This window comes from Neomonachus schauinslandi, chromosome 15 (genome assembly GCF_002201575.2).
Source record: "Neomonachus schauinslandi chromosome 15, ASM220157v2, whole genome shotgun sequence".
Taxonomy (NCBI): domain Eukaryota; kingdom Metazoa; phylum Chordata; class Mammalia; order Carnivora; family Phocidae; genus Neomonachus; species Neomonachus schauinslandi.
In genome coordinates, this window is record NC_058417.1 from 45597077 (window position 1) to 45613628 (window position 16552).

Genomic DNA, 16552 nt, shown 5'->3' on the forward strand with positions numbered 1-16552 from the left:
CGCATGTAACACAATCAGGCATTTCTGATGCCTTGTTTGCGTGTATCTACTCCAGACAGTCAGTATTTGCTTCCCAAGGCTGAACCCAACTTCCGTCAAATTCCTTTTGATACAGGCCGAATCCAGAGAGAGATGATCAGGTGGGTTTTTGCAAAGACGAAATCACAGTCCTTTTTTTCCTTCTTCTTCCCACTGTCCAGCTTCCCAGGCAGCCAGAGTTAGGGCGACCTACCACATCTTTCTCTTCGTACAAGAACTCACTGGGGGAACACACGCTGGTCAACCAACCAGTCATATTGTTTCAAGCTTGTCCAAGCAACTCCAATTTCTTCAACTTGGTCAGAAAAGGAGGAAGTCCCTAAATGACTCACCCCCATGGGGGCACCACTCCTCCTTTCCCCTCCTATCTGATTTCTTCTGAGAGAATGTGGAGACAATTGAATAAACTGTTCTTTTGGGGCATTTTTTCTTCTCTCACATGTAAGGACTATTTGCCATTTTGAAGCTTGCATCTCCAAACCAAAACGTGATGTGGAAAAAGAGTTTTCTTATGTTCCTTTTATCTCTTTCAGTACAAAAAGCTGCCCTGGATTGTGACACGAGAAGAATAAACAGTAAGTTTCATTTACTTCCTTCTCTCTTTTACCAAAACCATTTTCACCGACACGGTGGGGATGGTCAGCTTTCAACGCGACCGTTGATGATTAAGTCTTTCTATGCTTTTAGATGAGCAACCAAAGAGTCGAGTCTTTTCCATTACCTACAGTTTAAATGAAGCGATGTGAGGCCGGGGTTGAAGCTTCTTTCCTGAGACTTAAAGATAAAATACTGAGATTGTTTTTATAATGAAATATTTTTTTTCTGCTTTTTTTTTTAAAAGATTTATTTATTTATTTTAGAGAGAGAGAGTGGGCAGAGGGGCAGAGCGGGGAGAAAGGGGCTGGAGAGGGAGAGAAAGAATCTCAAGCAGACTCCCCATTGAGCGTGGAGCCAGCTGCAAGGCTCCATCCCAGGACCCCGAGATCCTGACCAGAGCCAAAATCAAGAGTTAGCAGCTTAATCGACTGAGCCATCCAGGCATCCCTGTTGTTGTTGTTTTTAATGTAGAAAATCAACACATAATCATTGTAAAATAATTTAAGCAACAAAATAAAAAATATATATTGGGAGACAGTTTATCATCATAGAGCTAGACCTGCTAGGGTCATAGTCCTAACCCTGGTTCTGCTGTTTTCCAGCAGGCAGCCTGGGTGGATGATGCAACCACTTGACACTTAATCTCTTTCCTCTGTGATATGGGGATAATAAAAGCACCTACTGGGGAGGGTTCTTATGAGGAGGACTGAGTGAGACAAGCCATGTCCCTCAGCACAGCGCCTGGCATTTGGTGAACCGTCAATAAATGCTAGGCCACTGGGGCGCCTGGGTGGTTCAGTCCGTTAAGTGTCTGCCTTCAGCTCAGGTCCTGATTCCAAGGTCCTGGGTTGGAGTCCTGCATCGGGCTCCCTGCTCAGCGGGTGGAGTCTGCTTCTCCCTCTGTCCCCCACCCCCGGCTCTTGCGCTCTCTCTTGCTCTCTCTCTCTCAAAAATAAATAAATAAAATCTTTAAAATAAATGAATAAAATAAAATCCTAGAGGTGAAATTGCTGGGTCAAAGGTCAGGTACATTTGAATTGTTAAGTTGCCCTCCCAATACCCTGAACCTTCACCAACAGTGACCACTCACATGGGCAAGTGTTTCCCATGCCTCTCCAATAGCAGAGACAATGTTTGTAAATTGCCAATCTGATGAGTAAAAACCAATATCTCAGTATTGTTGTAATTTGTAGTTGCCTCATTACTCGTGAGGCTGAGCATCTTTTTCATGTTTATTGGTCATGAACACTCAGTTCCGTGGAGAGGAAATTTAGGGATGGCTATATGGTTGGGAAGAGAGGAGAGGCTTTGTCTTGAAGCTGAGTTTATACGTAAGACTGAGAAAATGTTAGTTGTCCAGACCAAAGCATGGAAGGGCAGTTGTTGGCATTTTTGAAGGGCCTAAACCCCTCCTCCACCCAAGCTATCCCCTGGCCCTAGCATATTTAATGGCCCTCTGCATTCATTCTTCTGGGAATTACCTATTCATATTATTTGTCCATTTATTTGTCTTTTTCTTATTCATTTGCCATTGACTTATATGTATAAAAAGAATCCTTTGCTTTCATTTATGTGTTAAGTATTTCTTTTTAGGCTGTCACTTGTCTTAATTTTGCCATAGAAAAGCTTTAAGTTCTTTGTGGCTCTCAATTTCTGGGCCTTACTTGGAAGAACTTTTCTTCTCTGGTGATGTAAAAACATTTTCTTTTTTAAAGATTTTATTTATTTATTTAATTGACAGAGAGAGAGAGAGAGAGACAGTGAGAGAGGGAACACAAGCAAGGGGAGTGGGAGAGGGAGAAGCAGGCTTCCAGCGGAGCAGGGAGCCTGATGCGGGGCTCGATCCCAGGACCCTGGGATCATGACCTGAGCCGAAGGCAGCCGCTTAACCAACTGAGCCACCCAGGCGCCCATAAAAACATTTTCTAATATTTCTCTTCTTTAATAATTTTATTCTTTTACATTAGATTTTCTGATGAGGGTTATTTTTTCCCTTGGCATTTTAAAATAATAAAATACAAATATACAAGCTATCAAAGACTGCTGGGTAGTGTCAAAAGGACTCAGGAGGGGTGCCCGCTGTCTCAGTTGGTAGAGCATATGACTCTTGATCTCAGGGTGGTGATTTCGAGCCCCACATTGAGCATAGAGCTTACTTAAAAACAAACAAACCCTCTCCCTCTGCTTTCCCCACCCCGCTCACTCTCTCGCATGCGCTGTCTTTCTCTCTCAAATAAATAAATAAATAAAACCTTAAGACAAACAAAAACAAAACAAAAAAAGGACTTAGGAGCTGGTTTCTAGGTGCTTCCCATGGTCAAAAAATGGGACAATAAAAATAATAATTGCAATGGATTGAAATACATCAAATATGTTTAAATTATGAATTCATAATGATTCTTAAACAAAAAATAACAACAATGAAAGAAAAATATCCTACTGTTACAAGATGCTAGGAAACAAACTCATTATTTTCAGAACTGGTCAATAAAGGGAGAGAACCAAGCATTTATCCTGCCTTTTCTATGCAAACCATACTTCAGTGGAACTAAAGAGTTGATGGCGGCAAGTTTCCCTTTACAGAATCATTTCAGATAATAAATGAAAAAGGAAAGATAGAATTAATATATCACCACTTTGCAACCTCTAGTGAAATAATGCTTCCAAGTGGTTATTGTCAAAGCCTACTAAGAAACAAAAAGAGAGATGATCAGACATTATGTGCCTCCTCATGGAAGTGCATACTACTCCCATGCATTCTTGCTAAATAAAAGCTAATCTGAATTTCATTAAGCCTCTGGGCAGGGGACAGAGGAACATGGTAAAAGATACCATGGGAATGTGATCAACAAAATCAAGACCATGGAAAACACTATAGAACAAACAGCTTGCTATCTTCAACAAATAAACTTTAGGGGGAGGGAAAAAAAAAAAAAGATGGAAGTGTCTATAGATTAAAAAAGACATAAGAAACATATCAACTAATTACAGTGGGGCATTTTGGATCCAAAAACAACAACAACATCAACAGACAATTAGGGAAATTTGAACACTAATTAGATGTTGATGACATTTTATTTTATTTTTAAAGATTTTATTTATTTATTTGAGAGAGAGAGAGTACAAGTGGGGGAGGAAGGAGTAGCAGAGGGAGAGGGAGAAGCAGACTCCCCACAGAGCAGGGAGCCCAATGTGGGGCTCCATCCCAGGACCCCGGGATCATGACCTGAGCTGAAGGCAGATGCTCAACTGACTGAGCCACCCAGGCGCCCCGTTTGATGACATTTTTTTTTTACACTTGATCTTAGCCAAAAGGCCGAGAAGCGATGATGACATTTTTTTTTAAAGATTTTATTTATTTATTTGACAGAGAGAGACACAGCGAGAGAGGGAACACAAGCAGGGGGAGTGGGAGAGGGAGAAGCAGGCTTCCTGCGGAGCAGGGAGCCCAATGCGGGACTCGATCCCAGGACCCTGGGATCATGACCTGAGCCGAAGGCAGATGCTCAACTGACTGAGCCACCCAGGCGCCCCGTTTGATGACATTTTTTTTTAAAGATTTTATTTATTTATTTGACAGAGAGAGACACAGCGAGAGAGGGAACACAAGCAGGGGGAGTGGGAGAGGAAGAAGCAGGCTTCCCGCTGAGCAGGGAGCCCGATGCGGGGCTCGATCCCAGGACCCTGGGTTCATGACCTGAGCCGAAGGCAGACGCTTAACCGACTGAGCCACCCAGGCGCCCCGTTTGATGACATTTTAAAAACATTATTAATTTTTAAGTGTGATAATGGTACTGTTGTGTTTACCAAAAAAGTCTTTATCTTTTAGAGATACAAACCATCGATTAATATTTCTAAGTCAGCATAGCCAGTGTTAAGAGTACACTTCACTAAATTGTACATCTGAAACTAATATTGTATGTCAACTAGCTGGAATTTAAATTTTAAAAAAGAGAAAAAAAGAAAACAGTGTCCACTTCACGCTCTCAGTGGCAAAAGAGGTGGCAAGCATGAGAGCTTGTCAAGGCCCCCCATGCAGCACTGGAAGGAGCTTCTGTAGATGCTGAGGCTTCCTCACACACTGGTCAGCCTGGCTGTGCAGCAAGAAAGTTCTCCAGGAACCAGTATCTCTACCACCCTGACCCACAAAATGTGGTCAGGTTACCACTTAGTTATTAAGGGATATTCACAAAGACATTTTTTTGTGTTACTCTGTTTTCCAGAACTCCTTTCTCCAAGTTTGGACTCAGAAGCAAAAGTGGTCATGAGGGGTCAAAATGTATCGCTAATTTGTTCCAACCAGAACAAATCACTACAGATCACCTATTTTTTGTTTCGGCGTGAGAAACACCTGAGAACCCATGATGGAAAAAGTGAACCCATGATTTTTAACCTAAGCATCTCAGAAGCCCATGAGCTGGGCCCCTACAAATGCAAAGCCCAAGTTTCTAACTGTTCAGTGGTCAAATACAGTCGCGAGTTCAACTTTGTATTTGTGGGTAAGTAGGGCACTCATTCCTGGGGGGGGCCCTGTGATTTGTGGGATTCTTTCCTGTTCTATAGTGAGCTCTCTGCTCCCCTACAAATACTCACTCAAGAGCCTGGAAAGTATGTCACTGAGGTCTTTATTCTTAATAATTCCATTTTACTTTCTCTTCTAAAGACTTTTTAAAAATGATTAGTAGATTTATTTAAACAGTAATACATAGAGTCGTCGTTGCCAGATTTAATATGAAACATTAAATGTCCGATCCAATTTTCCTTCCTAGATAAGTTTGTTTTTTTTTTTCCTATCTCTGTCAGTTTTGAAAACATAATACCAGAAGAAGAGGGGCCCAATTTCAAACAGAGCTCCTACGAGTGAGGTCCTCGGAGTGGGTTTGAAATTGGGACAGATATTTGCTAATCTTGCAGAGGTCGAACGAATCAGGTCAGGATCTTCGTGGAGCCCTCTGTGGCTGGGACTGTTGACTGAAGCAAGTACTCCCGTTTAAGGGGGTGGGCTCATATGACCAACCGCTCAGCTTGTGCCTTCCCAGCTTCCAGAGATAAGTCGTATTCAGCTGGGTGCAGGGGAGCAGGTAGAGGGGCCAAATGCAATGGCTGGCACTTGGGGAACGACATCTTGGCAGTCCCGAATACCTCTTCCAAAGACTTCTGCCTACTTCAGATAATAGTAGCCTGATTGCCTTAGACAAAAAGTCTTACATGAACAATTTGGGAAATTGTTGAGATCTTTAGATCGTAATAATCCCGGTTCTGGCATTTTGGATACTACCAAAGTACAAAGCAAGTAAGTTTAGATCCTTTACTCTAGATCCCCATCATGTAGGCAAAAATTACTTTTTCTCTGAAGATTCGAGAAGTCTTAGAATCAGTGGTGGATACTGCAGCAGGGGTCTTCAAAGCCCCAGGCCTTTCCCACCTTGTCCCCTTTGCAGTGACCACCCACCAGGTGCTCCATCAGCCAGCGCTCTTCTTGCCCAAACACATCTTATTACTACGATATTTGTCTCTCCCATCTTCCCACCCCAAGCCTCCCACAACCTAGCATTAACGGTCTCATTTATAAAGCTCACCTTGATAGTGGACTCCTAGGAAAGGGAGAGAGGGTTTCCCAGCTAATATGTGTGCATTGTACCTGGAGGCTTCTGAACATAGGAGCTCTGACTTACTGATCAAAACTTTGAGTAACCCTAGGTCTGTGCTCTCTAGCATAGTAGCCACGAGCCACATGTGGTTATTTACATTTAAATCCAAATTAGTTAAAATTAAATGAAATAAAAAGCTCAGTTCCTTAGTCTTATTAGTCATGTTTTTTGTTTGTTTGTTTGTTTGTTTTTAAGATTTTATTTATTTGAGAGAGAGAATGAGCTAGAGAGAGAGAGCATGAGAGGGGGAGGGTCAGAGAGAGAAGCAGACTCCGGCGCCGAGCAGGGAGCCCGATGCGGGACTCGATCCCGGGACTCCAGGATCGTGACCTGAGCCGAAGGCAGTCGCTTAACCAACTGAGCCACCCAGGCGCCCCCTTATTAGTCATGTTTTAAGTATTCAATAGCCACAGCCGACCAGTGGCTACTGTATTAGACAATGCAGACAAAGAACATTGCCATCATGACAGAAAGTTCCATGGGGCACCACTGCTCTAGCTCAATGGTTCTTAGCTTTTTGGGTTATAACCATCTTAACAATCAGTGATAGGGGCACCTGGGTGACTCAGTCGGTTAAGCATCTGCCTTCGGCTCAGGTCTTGATCCCAGGGTCCTGGGATCGAGCCCCACGTCAGGCTCCCTGCTCTGTGGGGAGCCTGCTTCTCCCTCTCCCCCCTGCTCGTGTTCTCTCTCTCAAATAAATAAATAAAATCTTTAAAAAACAAAACAAAACAATCAATGATAGTCAGGGCCCCTGGGTGGCTCACTCAGTTAAGCGTCCAACTATATCCCCCAGCTGAAAATATTCTCTAGTGGTCAGTGTAGGCCACCAGACTGGACTGGGCAGCCTGGTATTGCAGAAAGAGCAATGGGATGAGCACTGGGAGACCTGTGTACCACGAGCTTCCTGTGCAACTTTAGATATTCCCTTTGGCTACACCTTTGATATATGTGCAGTCCTCAATCATTAACATGTGAATTGAGAAGATAGGCAGTATAATCCTAACATTGGCTTTAACTCTGCGTGAGAGTCTCAGTCTACTGTGGGCAGAATGGGGTGAGCAGAGTAGGCACTTATTGGCAGGGAAAGCATCCAAATGCCCTTCAAATCACCAAAGTTCAGTGTGAGAAAGGATGCAAGACCCACCACTGGTGTGGGTCTCCTCCGTTTGAATAACAGGGGCCTATACTCCTGCAAGGAATAAGCCCTATTTTAGATGGTTTATGAACTCAATGACTGAAGCCTTAAATTAGCTGATTAAAAAACCCCAAGTACTCATTTGCTGAGCTTCTGTCCCACAGATATGTAGAAAATCTTCCCACATCCTGCCTTCCAGGTTAATGTACACGTTTCCTGCAATTTGTTACAGTAATTACACTGTCCTGTAGAACTGTTTTGATAGGTTATAAAACTGTTTCCTCTTCATTTAGATCAGATTAATAGATATCTATTGAGTGCTTACCCTGTGCAAGTAATTATGTTCAGCGTTGCTGGAGTTTCAGTGATGCCTAAGACATGTTCTTGTCCCCAGCCCAGTAAGGATATGAGCCATGAATAACGATCATTGATTCACTCATCAAATATTATTGATATCCCAAATGTGCCAAGCCCTGGCTATACATTCATTTCTGCTCTGGTGGAGCTTACAGTCTAGTTGGGGAGATACAAAACCCAAGTACCCAAACAAATTCATAATCACAAACTTTGTTAATTGTTAGGAAGGAAAAACTGGCATAGCGATGGAGAGAAGCAGGGGATGGCGGAGCATTCTACTTAGATAGGGTAGTTAGGTAAAGCTTTTCAAAGGGGATGACATTTAAGTAGAGCCCTGAAGAATGAGAAGGAATTAGCTAGGTGAGGAGACAGGGAAAGAGGGCTCTAGTCAAGGGACAATAGCCTGTGCAGGGGCTCCAACTTGGGAAAGAACTTGGCTGGCTGGGAAGGACCTAATAGGAGGCTGGTATGGCTGAAGGTCAGATGAGGGGACTGTGGCCCCAGGTGAGACTGGAGAGGGAAGGGGCCAAGTCAGGCTGGGCCTGTGACCCAACTATCATCTTCAAAGTTATTCCATTCTAGGTGAGGTGGGGCAAGAGTAGAAGTTGGGGATTGGTTGGGAGGCTCTTGCAGTCATCTAGGAGACAACGGTGAGGATGGACAGAGTGGGTGGATTCAAGATATATCTTGGAGGAAGAAACAGCAGGACTTGTTAGATGATTAGATTTGGATTCACAGGTCGTGAAGGTGAGGAAGGAATCAAGGATGACTTCCAGATATCTAATGTGATCAGCTGATGAGGACTGGTGCATTTATTGAGATTGGGAAAACTGGAGGAATGGGGAGTTGGGGAAAATGGAAAGTTGTTAATGGGTATAAAGTTGTGGGTATGTAAGATGTGTAAGTTCTCCAGATCTTGCTGTACAACATTGTGCTTACAGTTAATAATACTGTATTGAGCACTTAAAAATTTAAGAAGTTAGATTTCATGTTAACTCTTCTTACCATGATAAAATAAGTGAATGAATGAATGGATGGATGAATGAATGAATATATAAATAAAAACATTTCTTAAATAATAGGGTTTTAGTATATGTTTATCTACCTACTGATTATTCAATAATTAGCAGATTAGCTAGAGTTCAGTTTCAAACAGGTTCCATTTCAGGGGGACCATGAAAAATCCAAGTGGATCATGATGGGAGGCAGAAGAGGAAGCACATCAGGCTGGAGGATTTAGGAAAGGTCTTACAGGAAAGGTGGCAGTTGAATGAGTCTTAAAAGGGCTCCCTGAAATTTGTAAAAAAAAATATCTGGTTTAGTGAAGAGTAGCTATTCCCTTACTCTGATCACCATGATGCTGTGATGCCCTTTGCCAGTCTTTTTACAAACTCTCAGGGAAGTGTACATTTTTCCAATCACTTGAGATATCAATCTTTGGTCTAGTTTGGATCATCCCATCTCAGAGAGGAGTCTGTGCTCTCTGCTTCCTCATGAATGTTTCAATGGCCCCTTCCTGAAAATTACAGGATATAGACTTCAGTTCCACAGGAAGAATGTCCTGTTGGTGCTGTTCCCCAAGTTGCTTTCCAAGGCCACCATTACTATTCCCAAAGTTGTTCTTGGAGGCCACTGTTACCAGGTACTGCTCTGTCAAGGATGCTTCCCCAGGGATTCCTGCTCAGGGGAGGGGTGGAGTAAGGAGACTCTAAATTATTTTCTTTGATTTTACTTATACTTTGGTCCCTGTATTTCACTGTTTCTGTGCCAAACTGATATTGTTTAAAGAGAAAATCTGCTGGGGAGTTGGCCCAAGCCAACCGGATCTGCTGTTTACTAGCTGAGTGACCCTGGGCAAGTTTCTTAACCTCTCTGAATCACAGCTTGTTCATCTGTGGAAGGGGCATGAAACTATCTTCCTTGTAGTACTATTGTGAAGTGAAATGAGGTAATGTGAATAGCAAGCCTGACACATGATGGATACTCAACAATTTTCCTTCCTTTCCTATAATTCTGCTTTATTAATGAATTAGTTCTTTATTTGAGAGAGAGTGAGCAAGAGGAAGAGCATGAGCAGGGGTGGGGAGAGGCAGAGGGAGAGGGAGAAGCAGTCTCCCCACTGAGCAGTGAGCCCACAAGGGGGCTGAGCCCTTGACTCTGGGGCCTGAGTCCTACATGACCTGAGCCAAAGGCAGACGCTTAACTACATGAGCCACCCAGGCGCCCCTATTAATGAATTATAAAATCAATAATATAGCTGGATTCTCCCACAAAATAGGCTATGACCTGACAGAATCTAGCAGACCCGCATACTTCCTGTTGAAAAGTTCCTTTGAATCTATTTACCAGGGTTACTTCCTGCTTGTGGGAGGAAGTAGAAGATAACTGTACAGCTGAATTCTATAAATAAAAATATAGTTAGAAAAGATGATATTTTTAGATTTCTTTGATTAAAAAAGAAAAACCCCTGCTGTAGCCTTATAAAGATTAGGAATAAAAGTACCTCTCAACTTCATACTTGGAACTAGATCTTTGACAAAATTATACTCATCCTCAACAATGAACAGACTGAGACTTCTGATGAAAGGCAAGTTTGTGCTGATTTCCTCAAAGCAGAGAGACGCCCTCCACCCTCCGGCGTTCTCAGCACCTGGCTTGTGCTGCACTGAGTGCAGCTAACCACATACCACTGGTCTTTCTCACTGGGCAGCCAGCTGCCTGACGTCTCAAGAAGGGGGTCATTCATCTTCGGGTCCACGGTCGGGAGCAGAGTAGGGGTTCAATCCACATTTGTGGACTGAGAGAGTGAATCCAATCTTCTTATCATTTAACACACACTGTCATTTTTCTAGACCCAGTGATCACACCAGTGTTGAACATTCATGTCATTAACATGGAAACAGACCGACATATAATACTACATTGTAGCTCATTCAGCGGCTCTCTGCCCATCACTTATACTTTCTTTGAGAAGGATATTGCCATATCACCACCTATTTCCAAGCATGTAAGGGAGCCTGCTGAATTCAACGTAAGCAAGAACAACACTGGAGAAAAGGAGGAGTACAGGTGCAAAGCTGAAAACAAGTTGCCTGACCACGAGAGATACAGTCAGCCAGTCTCCATCAATCCCCCACCAAGTAAGGGCTACCTGAGCTCTTTCCACAGGGTCTGGATTTACTTCCAGAAACTGTAGCTACTCCTCTGCCCACCCACTTCCCACGTTGGCCATCTGCATCCAAATGCCTTTCCTTTGGGAGGTTCCACACAAACCCCGATGGGGTTTCTTTCTGCCACTAAAAGGAAGAAGACGAGCCTAGAAGCTAGGTCAGGAAGCAATCCTGTAGGGAGACTTCCTAACTTGACGCTGCTTCCTGCCTTGATCTTCCACGGCCCAGGTTCTAAGCAATCACATCAGATTTTGCATCTCTCGGAGCTGCCAGGTTTTGATTCTCTTTTGCTTTTCCATTGACTTCTAACACCTGTGCCTGCCTGCTTGGCTGTTTACTGCCCACTGCCAAGGGTTGGTGAGTGTAGACCTCCAGGACCCTCCTTGGGGTGAGAAGAGCTCCTGTCCCAGTGCTGTGTTTGGGAGGGCACTGTTCTGGTGCTTTCTCCGCCATGCATCTTCCCCTCGGCTGAGGAGTTCAGGGGGAAACAGGAGAATATGCCCACCTGGACCCTGTATCCCCACTTCCCTAAACCATATTCTGGGTACCTGGACCTGAATTCCCTACCCAATCAGATCAGGACCCACCTTCCAGGGCCTATACAAATCTCATTCCTGGCTCATCCTCCCAAGGCTGTCCCACAGAAAGGAAGTGAGCATCACTGGCCCTGAGTTAAGGAGGCTGTTTGTGGGGGGCATGGACAACATCTGTACACGCAGGCTGGAGGGTCCCTGTGCACACGAGACCCCTTAGGGTGCAGGTCAGAGCCTGAGTGGAAAGATGGGCCAGGCTGGGGCTGGGGCTGGCTCTCTCCACGCTGCCATGTTCTAGTGCAGAACGCTGAGGAGTTTGAGAATTCTAGATTCAAACCTGGCTTTCCAGGACCTTACAAAGGGACACTCATTAAGGTAGGAGAAGGATAGAACAAAAAAGAGGTTAGTTAAGGCAGTAGGCACGCTTAGGTATTGAACACTTCACCCAGCCTCATTCTCAGAACAGAGCCCATGCCCTGGTGTTCTAACAAATGAGGCAGCCTGTAGGACTCAGGCCCCAGAGTCAAGCTTTGCCTACAGCCACAGCCCTTCCAATTACTAGCTGTGTGACTGCAGGAAAGTCATTTAACCCCTCTGAGCCTTACTTTAGTCATCTGCAAAATGGGAATGATAGCAATGAGATAAATACGACAATGCATGTAAAGTGCTTAACACAGTGTCTGGGGTGTAGTTAATAATGAATGGTAGCTGTTTAGGTGACATAAATCATACCAAATGACTAAGGGCTTTGCCCAATAAATGACCAGGCTTTTCTGAGCCTTATGATCCTAACAATGCTGCCAGGAATCCATCTGTTAAATGCTGTGCTGTTTTTCTCTTCTTTGTATGACCCCATGTGGAAGATGCACTTGGTTGTGACTTCCAGAACTTCACTAACAAGTTAATTCTCAAGAGTGGCAGGTGTCCATAGCAGTCTGGAGACCGGGGTGCACAGTACATTAGTTAGCCTGGGAGATGGTGGTGACTGCCCTTTCCAGAACATTCCACAGTTCAGTATCATTGGAAAAGAAAGCTGTGTGGTGACCAGTGAATGCTGTCTTCTTCCAGGTGGAGACGGCTGTCCCTTCTGCCTGCAGCTACTGCTTCCGGGGTTATTGCTGGTGCTAATCGTAATAATTCTGGCTCTGGCATTTTGGATACTACCAAAGTACAAAGCAAGTAAGTTCTTCAGCAGCTTTTCCACTGTTTGCCATGGGCGTTGGGTACAGAAAGCAGAAGAGAAGGTGAAGAAGAGGAAGGGAAAGGGAAATATAAAATGGAATACGAGGGAAACGAAGAGAGAAGGGAAAGATGCAAAAGGGGAAGGTAAATGCAGCTGACTTCCCGCACAGCTCACACCTAAGCTGGTTCTCATTTCTCTGGCGAAAGCCCTTCTTGTTTCGATGGCTTGGAGGTCCGTGACCTGTGCGGTCACACGGAGCGCCCCTGCACTGAGAAGAGCCCCACTCTGAGTTCCGTGCTCTGCTGTCACTGTCTTGAAATTCTGAATACTTTTTCTTTGTAACTTTTTTAAAATTATTTTTTAATTTGTGAAATATACAGACCAATACAATTTGCCATCTTTTTTTTTTTAAGATTTTTTATTTATTTGCGGGAGAGAGAATGAGAGACAGAGAGCATGAGAGGGGGGAGGGTCAGAGGGAGAAGCAGACGCCCCGCTGAGCAGGGAGCCCGATGTGGGACTCGATCCCGGGACTCCAGGATCATGACCTGAGCCGAAGGCAGTCGCCTAACCGACTGAGCCACCCAGGCGCCCCAATTTGCCATCTTAACCATTGTTAAGTATACGGTTCAATGGCATAAGGTTCACTGTTACTGCCATGCAATTATCACTGCTGTCCATGCATGGAACTTTTCTCATCTTGCAAAACTGAAACTCTGTCCCCATTACACCCTCCCCATTCAGTGGCCCTCCGTCAACCCCTGGCAACCACTACTCTCTCTTCTGTCTCTATGAATTTGGCTACTCTGGGGACCTCGATGATGGACTCCTACGGTCTCTCTCCTTCTGTGACTGGCTCATCTCAGCAGAAGTCCTCCAGATTCATCCATGTTGTGCATGTGTCAGGATCTCCTCCATTTCTAAAGCTGAAGAATCTTCATTACGGACAGATCCATAGATACATAGGCATATATACACTCAGTTGATCCACTCATCCATCAATGGGCCCTTGGGTGGCTTCCACCTTTTGGCTACTGTGGATGCTGTTGCCACGAACACAGGTGCACAGATCTTCATAATTTTGTAACAAGAGGCCCCGCATTTTCGCCGTGCACCAGGCCCTGCAAACGAGGTGGTGGGTTCTGACTGGCAGTTCCGCAAAGGCAAGAGCTTTGCCTTGTATCTGTCAGCATGCTGCCTAGCTCAGCCACTCGGAGGAAGCTCAGTCAAAGACCAACAAGAGCATCACTGTCCTCTGCCTACCTTCAGTGTTGCATCAAGCCCCAGTCACTGCTTTTCATTATTTACCTCTTATGACCACCTCTACTTAAGATTTCAAAATGGCCTTTTCACTTGGCATGCAAGTATGGAGGAGTATCAAGATATGCACAAAGAACAGCGTGTCTCAGCACCAGCATCCCAGCAGTGAGCTGAGGGGCATCGGGCAGCCTCCTTCACTTGCCTGAGCCTCAGCGTTCTGACCTGTAGAACGGGGAGGTACTGTCATAGCTAGGGAGAGCACCAAGTGATACTTGTTAACCTCCTGTGCCTCCTCTAGAGAGTTATCATTCAGAGAAGTCAGAAACTTAGTTGACACAAGACTTGAAAATAGATGTCAAAATGTATACATCTGGGCGCCTGGGTGGCTCAGTCGGTTAATTGCCTGCCTTCGGCTTGGGTCATGATTTCAGGTCCTGGGATCGAGCCCCTCATCGGGCTCCCTGTTTGGCAGGGAGCCTGCTTCGCCCTCTCCCTCTGCTGCTCCCCCTGCTTGTGCTTTCTGTCAAATAAATAAATAAAATCTTTAAAAAAAAAAAAAAGTATAGGGCGCCTGGGTGGCTCAGTTGGTTGGGCGACTGCCTTCGGCTCAGGTCATGATCCTGTAGTCCCTGGATCGAGTCCCGCATCGGGCTCCCTGCTCGGCAGGGAGTCTGCTTCTCCCTCTGACCCTCCTCCCTCTCATGCTCTCTGTCTCTCATTCTCTCTCTCTCAAATAAATAAAATAAAATCTTTAAAAAAAAAAAAGTATACATCTTATACATTTTTAAAAACCTGTCCTCCCTTCCTACAAAAAGTCTTGCAGAAGTAGAATTAGTATTCTTGGTTACTGGCCAGGGCTAAATAGAACTCAGCTGGGTAATTTACTGTCTCTTGCAGATATTACAAAGCTTTTTACAGACTGTTCTTTTCAGTGAAGGAAAGAAAATGTGTCTCTGGCATAAGCAAAGGATGTTCCCCGCAGACCCAGGAAAATAAATCAGAAGGGCTTCTGGCTTGGAGAAGCAGGTGCTATGGATTCCTTGCTGAGGCCATGGTTTTCCTTCAATAGACAACCGTTTAGGCCATAGGAGCAGGTTATTCTTTGTTTCGGAACTTTGGGGGATTCTGCTCCTTGGCAGAGGAAATGAGAAAATGTGGCTGAACCGGTTTAATTTAATGATTCTACATAAATGATTCACTTCATGTAGGAAAAGCTATGAGAGATAAAGCACCCGGAGACTATGGAAATACGGCCAGGGAAGTTAGAATATATGCAAATATCTGTGAAAATCAAGCAGGTAAGAGAATTTTGGGGGGTATTTTGATTGGTGTGGTTGGTTGGTTTCAGATTTTTGTCTTTTTAAATTTTTTTTAAGGTTGTACGACCCAGGGGTAAAAAAAAAAAGAATAAAAGGAATTAGAATACAATGTCTTCCTCCCACCCCTAACATCCAGTCCTACTTTACGGGGCAACAACCAATTTTTAAAATCCTCACATAGATCCTCTACGTGGGTGCTAGCATCTACACAAAGGGTAGCAGGTCATAGATACGCCGTTTTACACCTTGATTTTTTCACTTAACGTAACTTGGAGATGTTTTAATGTCAGTTTGGAACGATCCACAGTATTCCAGAGCCTCTTATGATCCCCTCTTAAGGCAGGCATCATACACTGCTTTATGGTAAATAGACTCAGGGCCTTGGTAACAATGAGAACAAACCCAGCCAACGCTAACCCTAACCCTGTTTCCGGCACGGTGCTAAGCAATTTACCTACCCTGTCCTACACAAACACCACTAACTCCCAGTTTATGTTGTTCCCATGTTTACAGGTAAGGAATCTGCACGAGGCTTGGAACCAAGGCAGTGTGTTCCCACAGCCCAAGATGGTAAGTGTTCTCTGCAAAGTCCAGAGGCTGCACACCGTGTCGAAGGTGGCTGGCTAAACTACTGCCCTCACGTGATCAGAGATTCGGATTATAGGCCCAATAACTCTGCTCCTTGTCTTTTGCCCAGGAACTGGATGCTCCCAGGGGATACATTATGCTACCCCTGTGTTCCAGAAGGTGGCACCAAGAGTTCATGGTGAGCCACAGTTTGGGATAAGAGGATCCTATCAACCTGAGACATAAGGCCACCGGAGCTTTAGAAGCCCAAGGATGGAGTAGATGGAGGCAACGTGCACACCCCAGGAAGCCAGTAACAACCAATACTACAACTCCTAACAAATCTCATTAGGAGATGGGGGGGGAGGAGGGGGGCTGGGGAGGGAAGGATGTGACACGGAAAGTTTCATATAAAAAAATCCAGAGAGGAGGATGCAGGGGTACTTCTAAACGATTTTCAAGAATAAATTATTCTTATATAGTCTAGGAAAAAAAACAGTTAATACATGGTTCTTTCAGACCACCCAGCTACTAAAATGAGGGTTTTTTTTGGGGGGGGGGTGTTGGTTTTAGAGTCTCTATGGATATATATCCTAATTTTACTGAATTATTTTCTCTCTTATATTTCAGAAGCCTGTAATGATTATAAAACTGGATATATCTATTCTGAACTCATCTTCTGAAATTTAAAGATACAAGCTACATCTCAGATTAAGATCCTTTTTATAAAGCTGATTT

At 44.3% G+C, this 16552-nt stretch overlaps 1 protein-coding gene and 1 pseudogene across 1 annotated transcript; one reads left to right on the forward strand and one right to left on the reverse strand.

Moving 5' to 3' along the window:
- Nucleotides 1-425: 425 nt before the first annotated feature.
- On the forward strand, nucleotides 426-16552 carry MILR1 (mast cell immunoglobulin like receptor 1). Its single transcript, XM_021678414.1, has 9 exons — nucleotides 426-480; nucleotides 573-614; nucleotides 4860-5135; nucleotides 10635-10928; nucleotides 12554-12664; nucleotides 15137-15226; nucleotides 15761-15817; nucleotides 15945-16013; nucleotides 16445-16552. The coding sequence occupies exons 1-9, from the start codon at nucleotides 426-428 to the stop codon at nucleotides 16495-16497; spliced, it is 1047 nt and encodes a 348-aa protein (XP_021534089.1). The 3' UTR covers nucleotides 16498-16552.
- LOC110570399 lies at nucleotides 5363-5760 on the reverse strand (annotated as a pseudogene).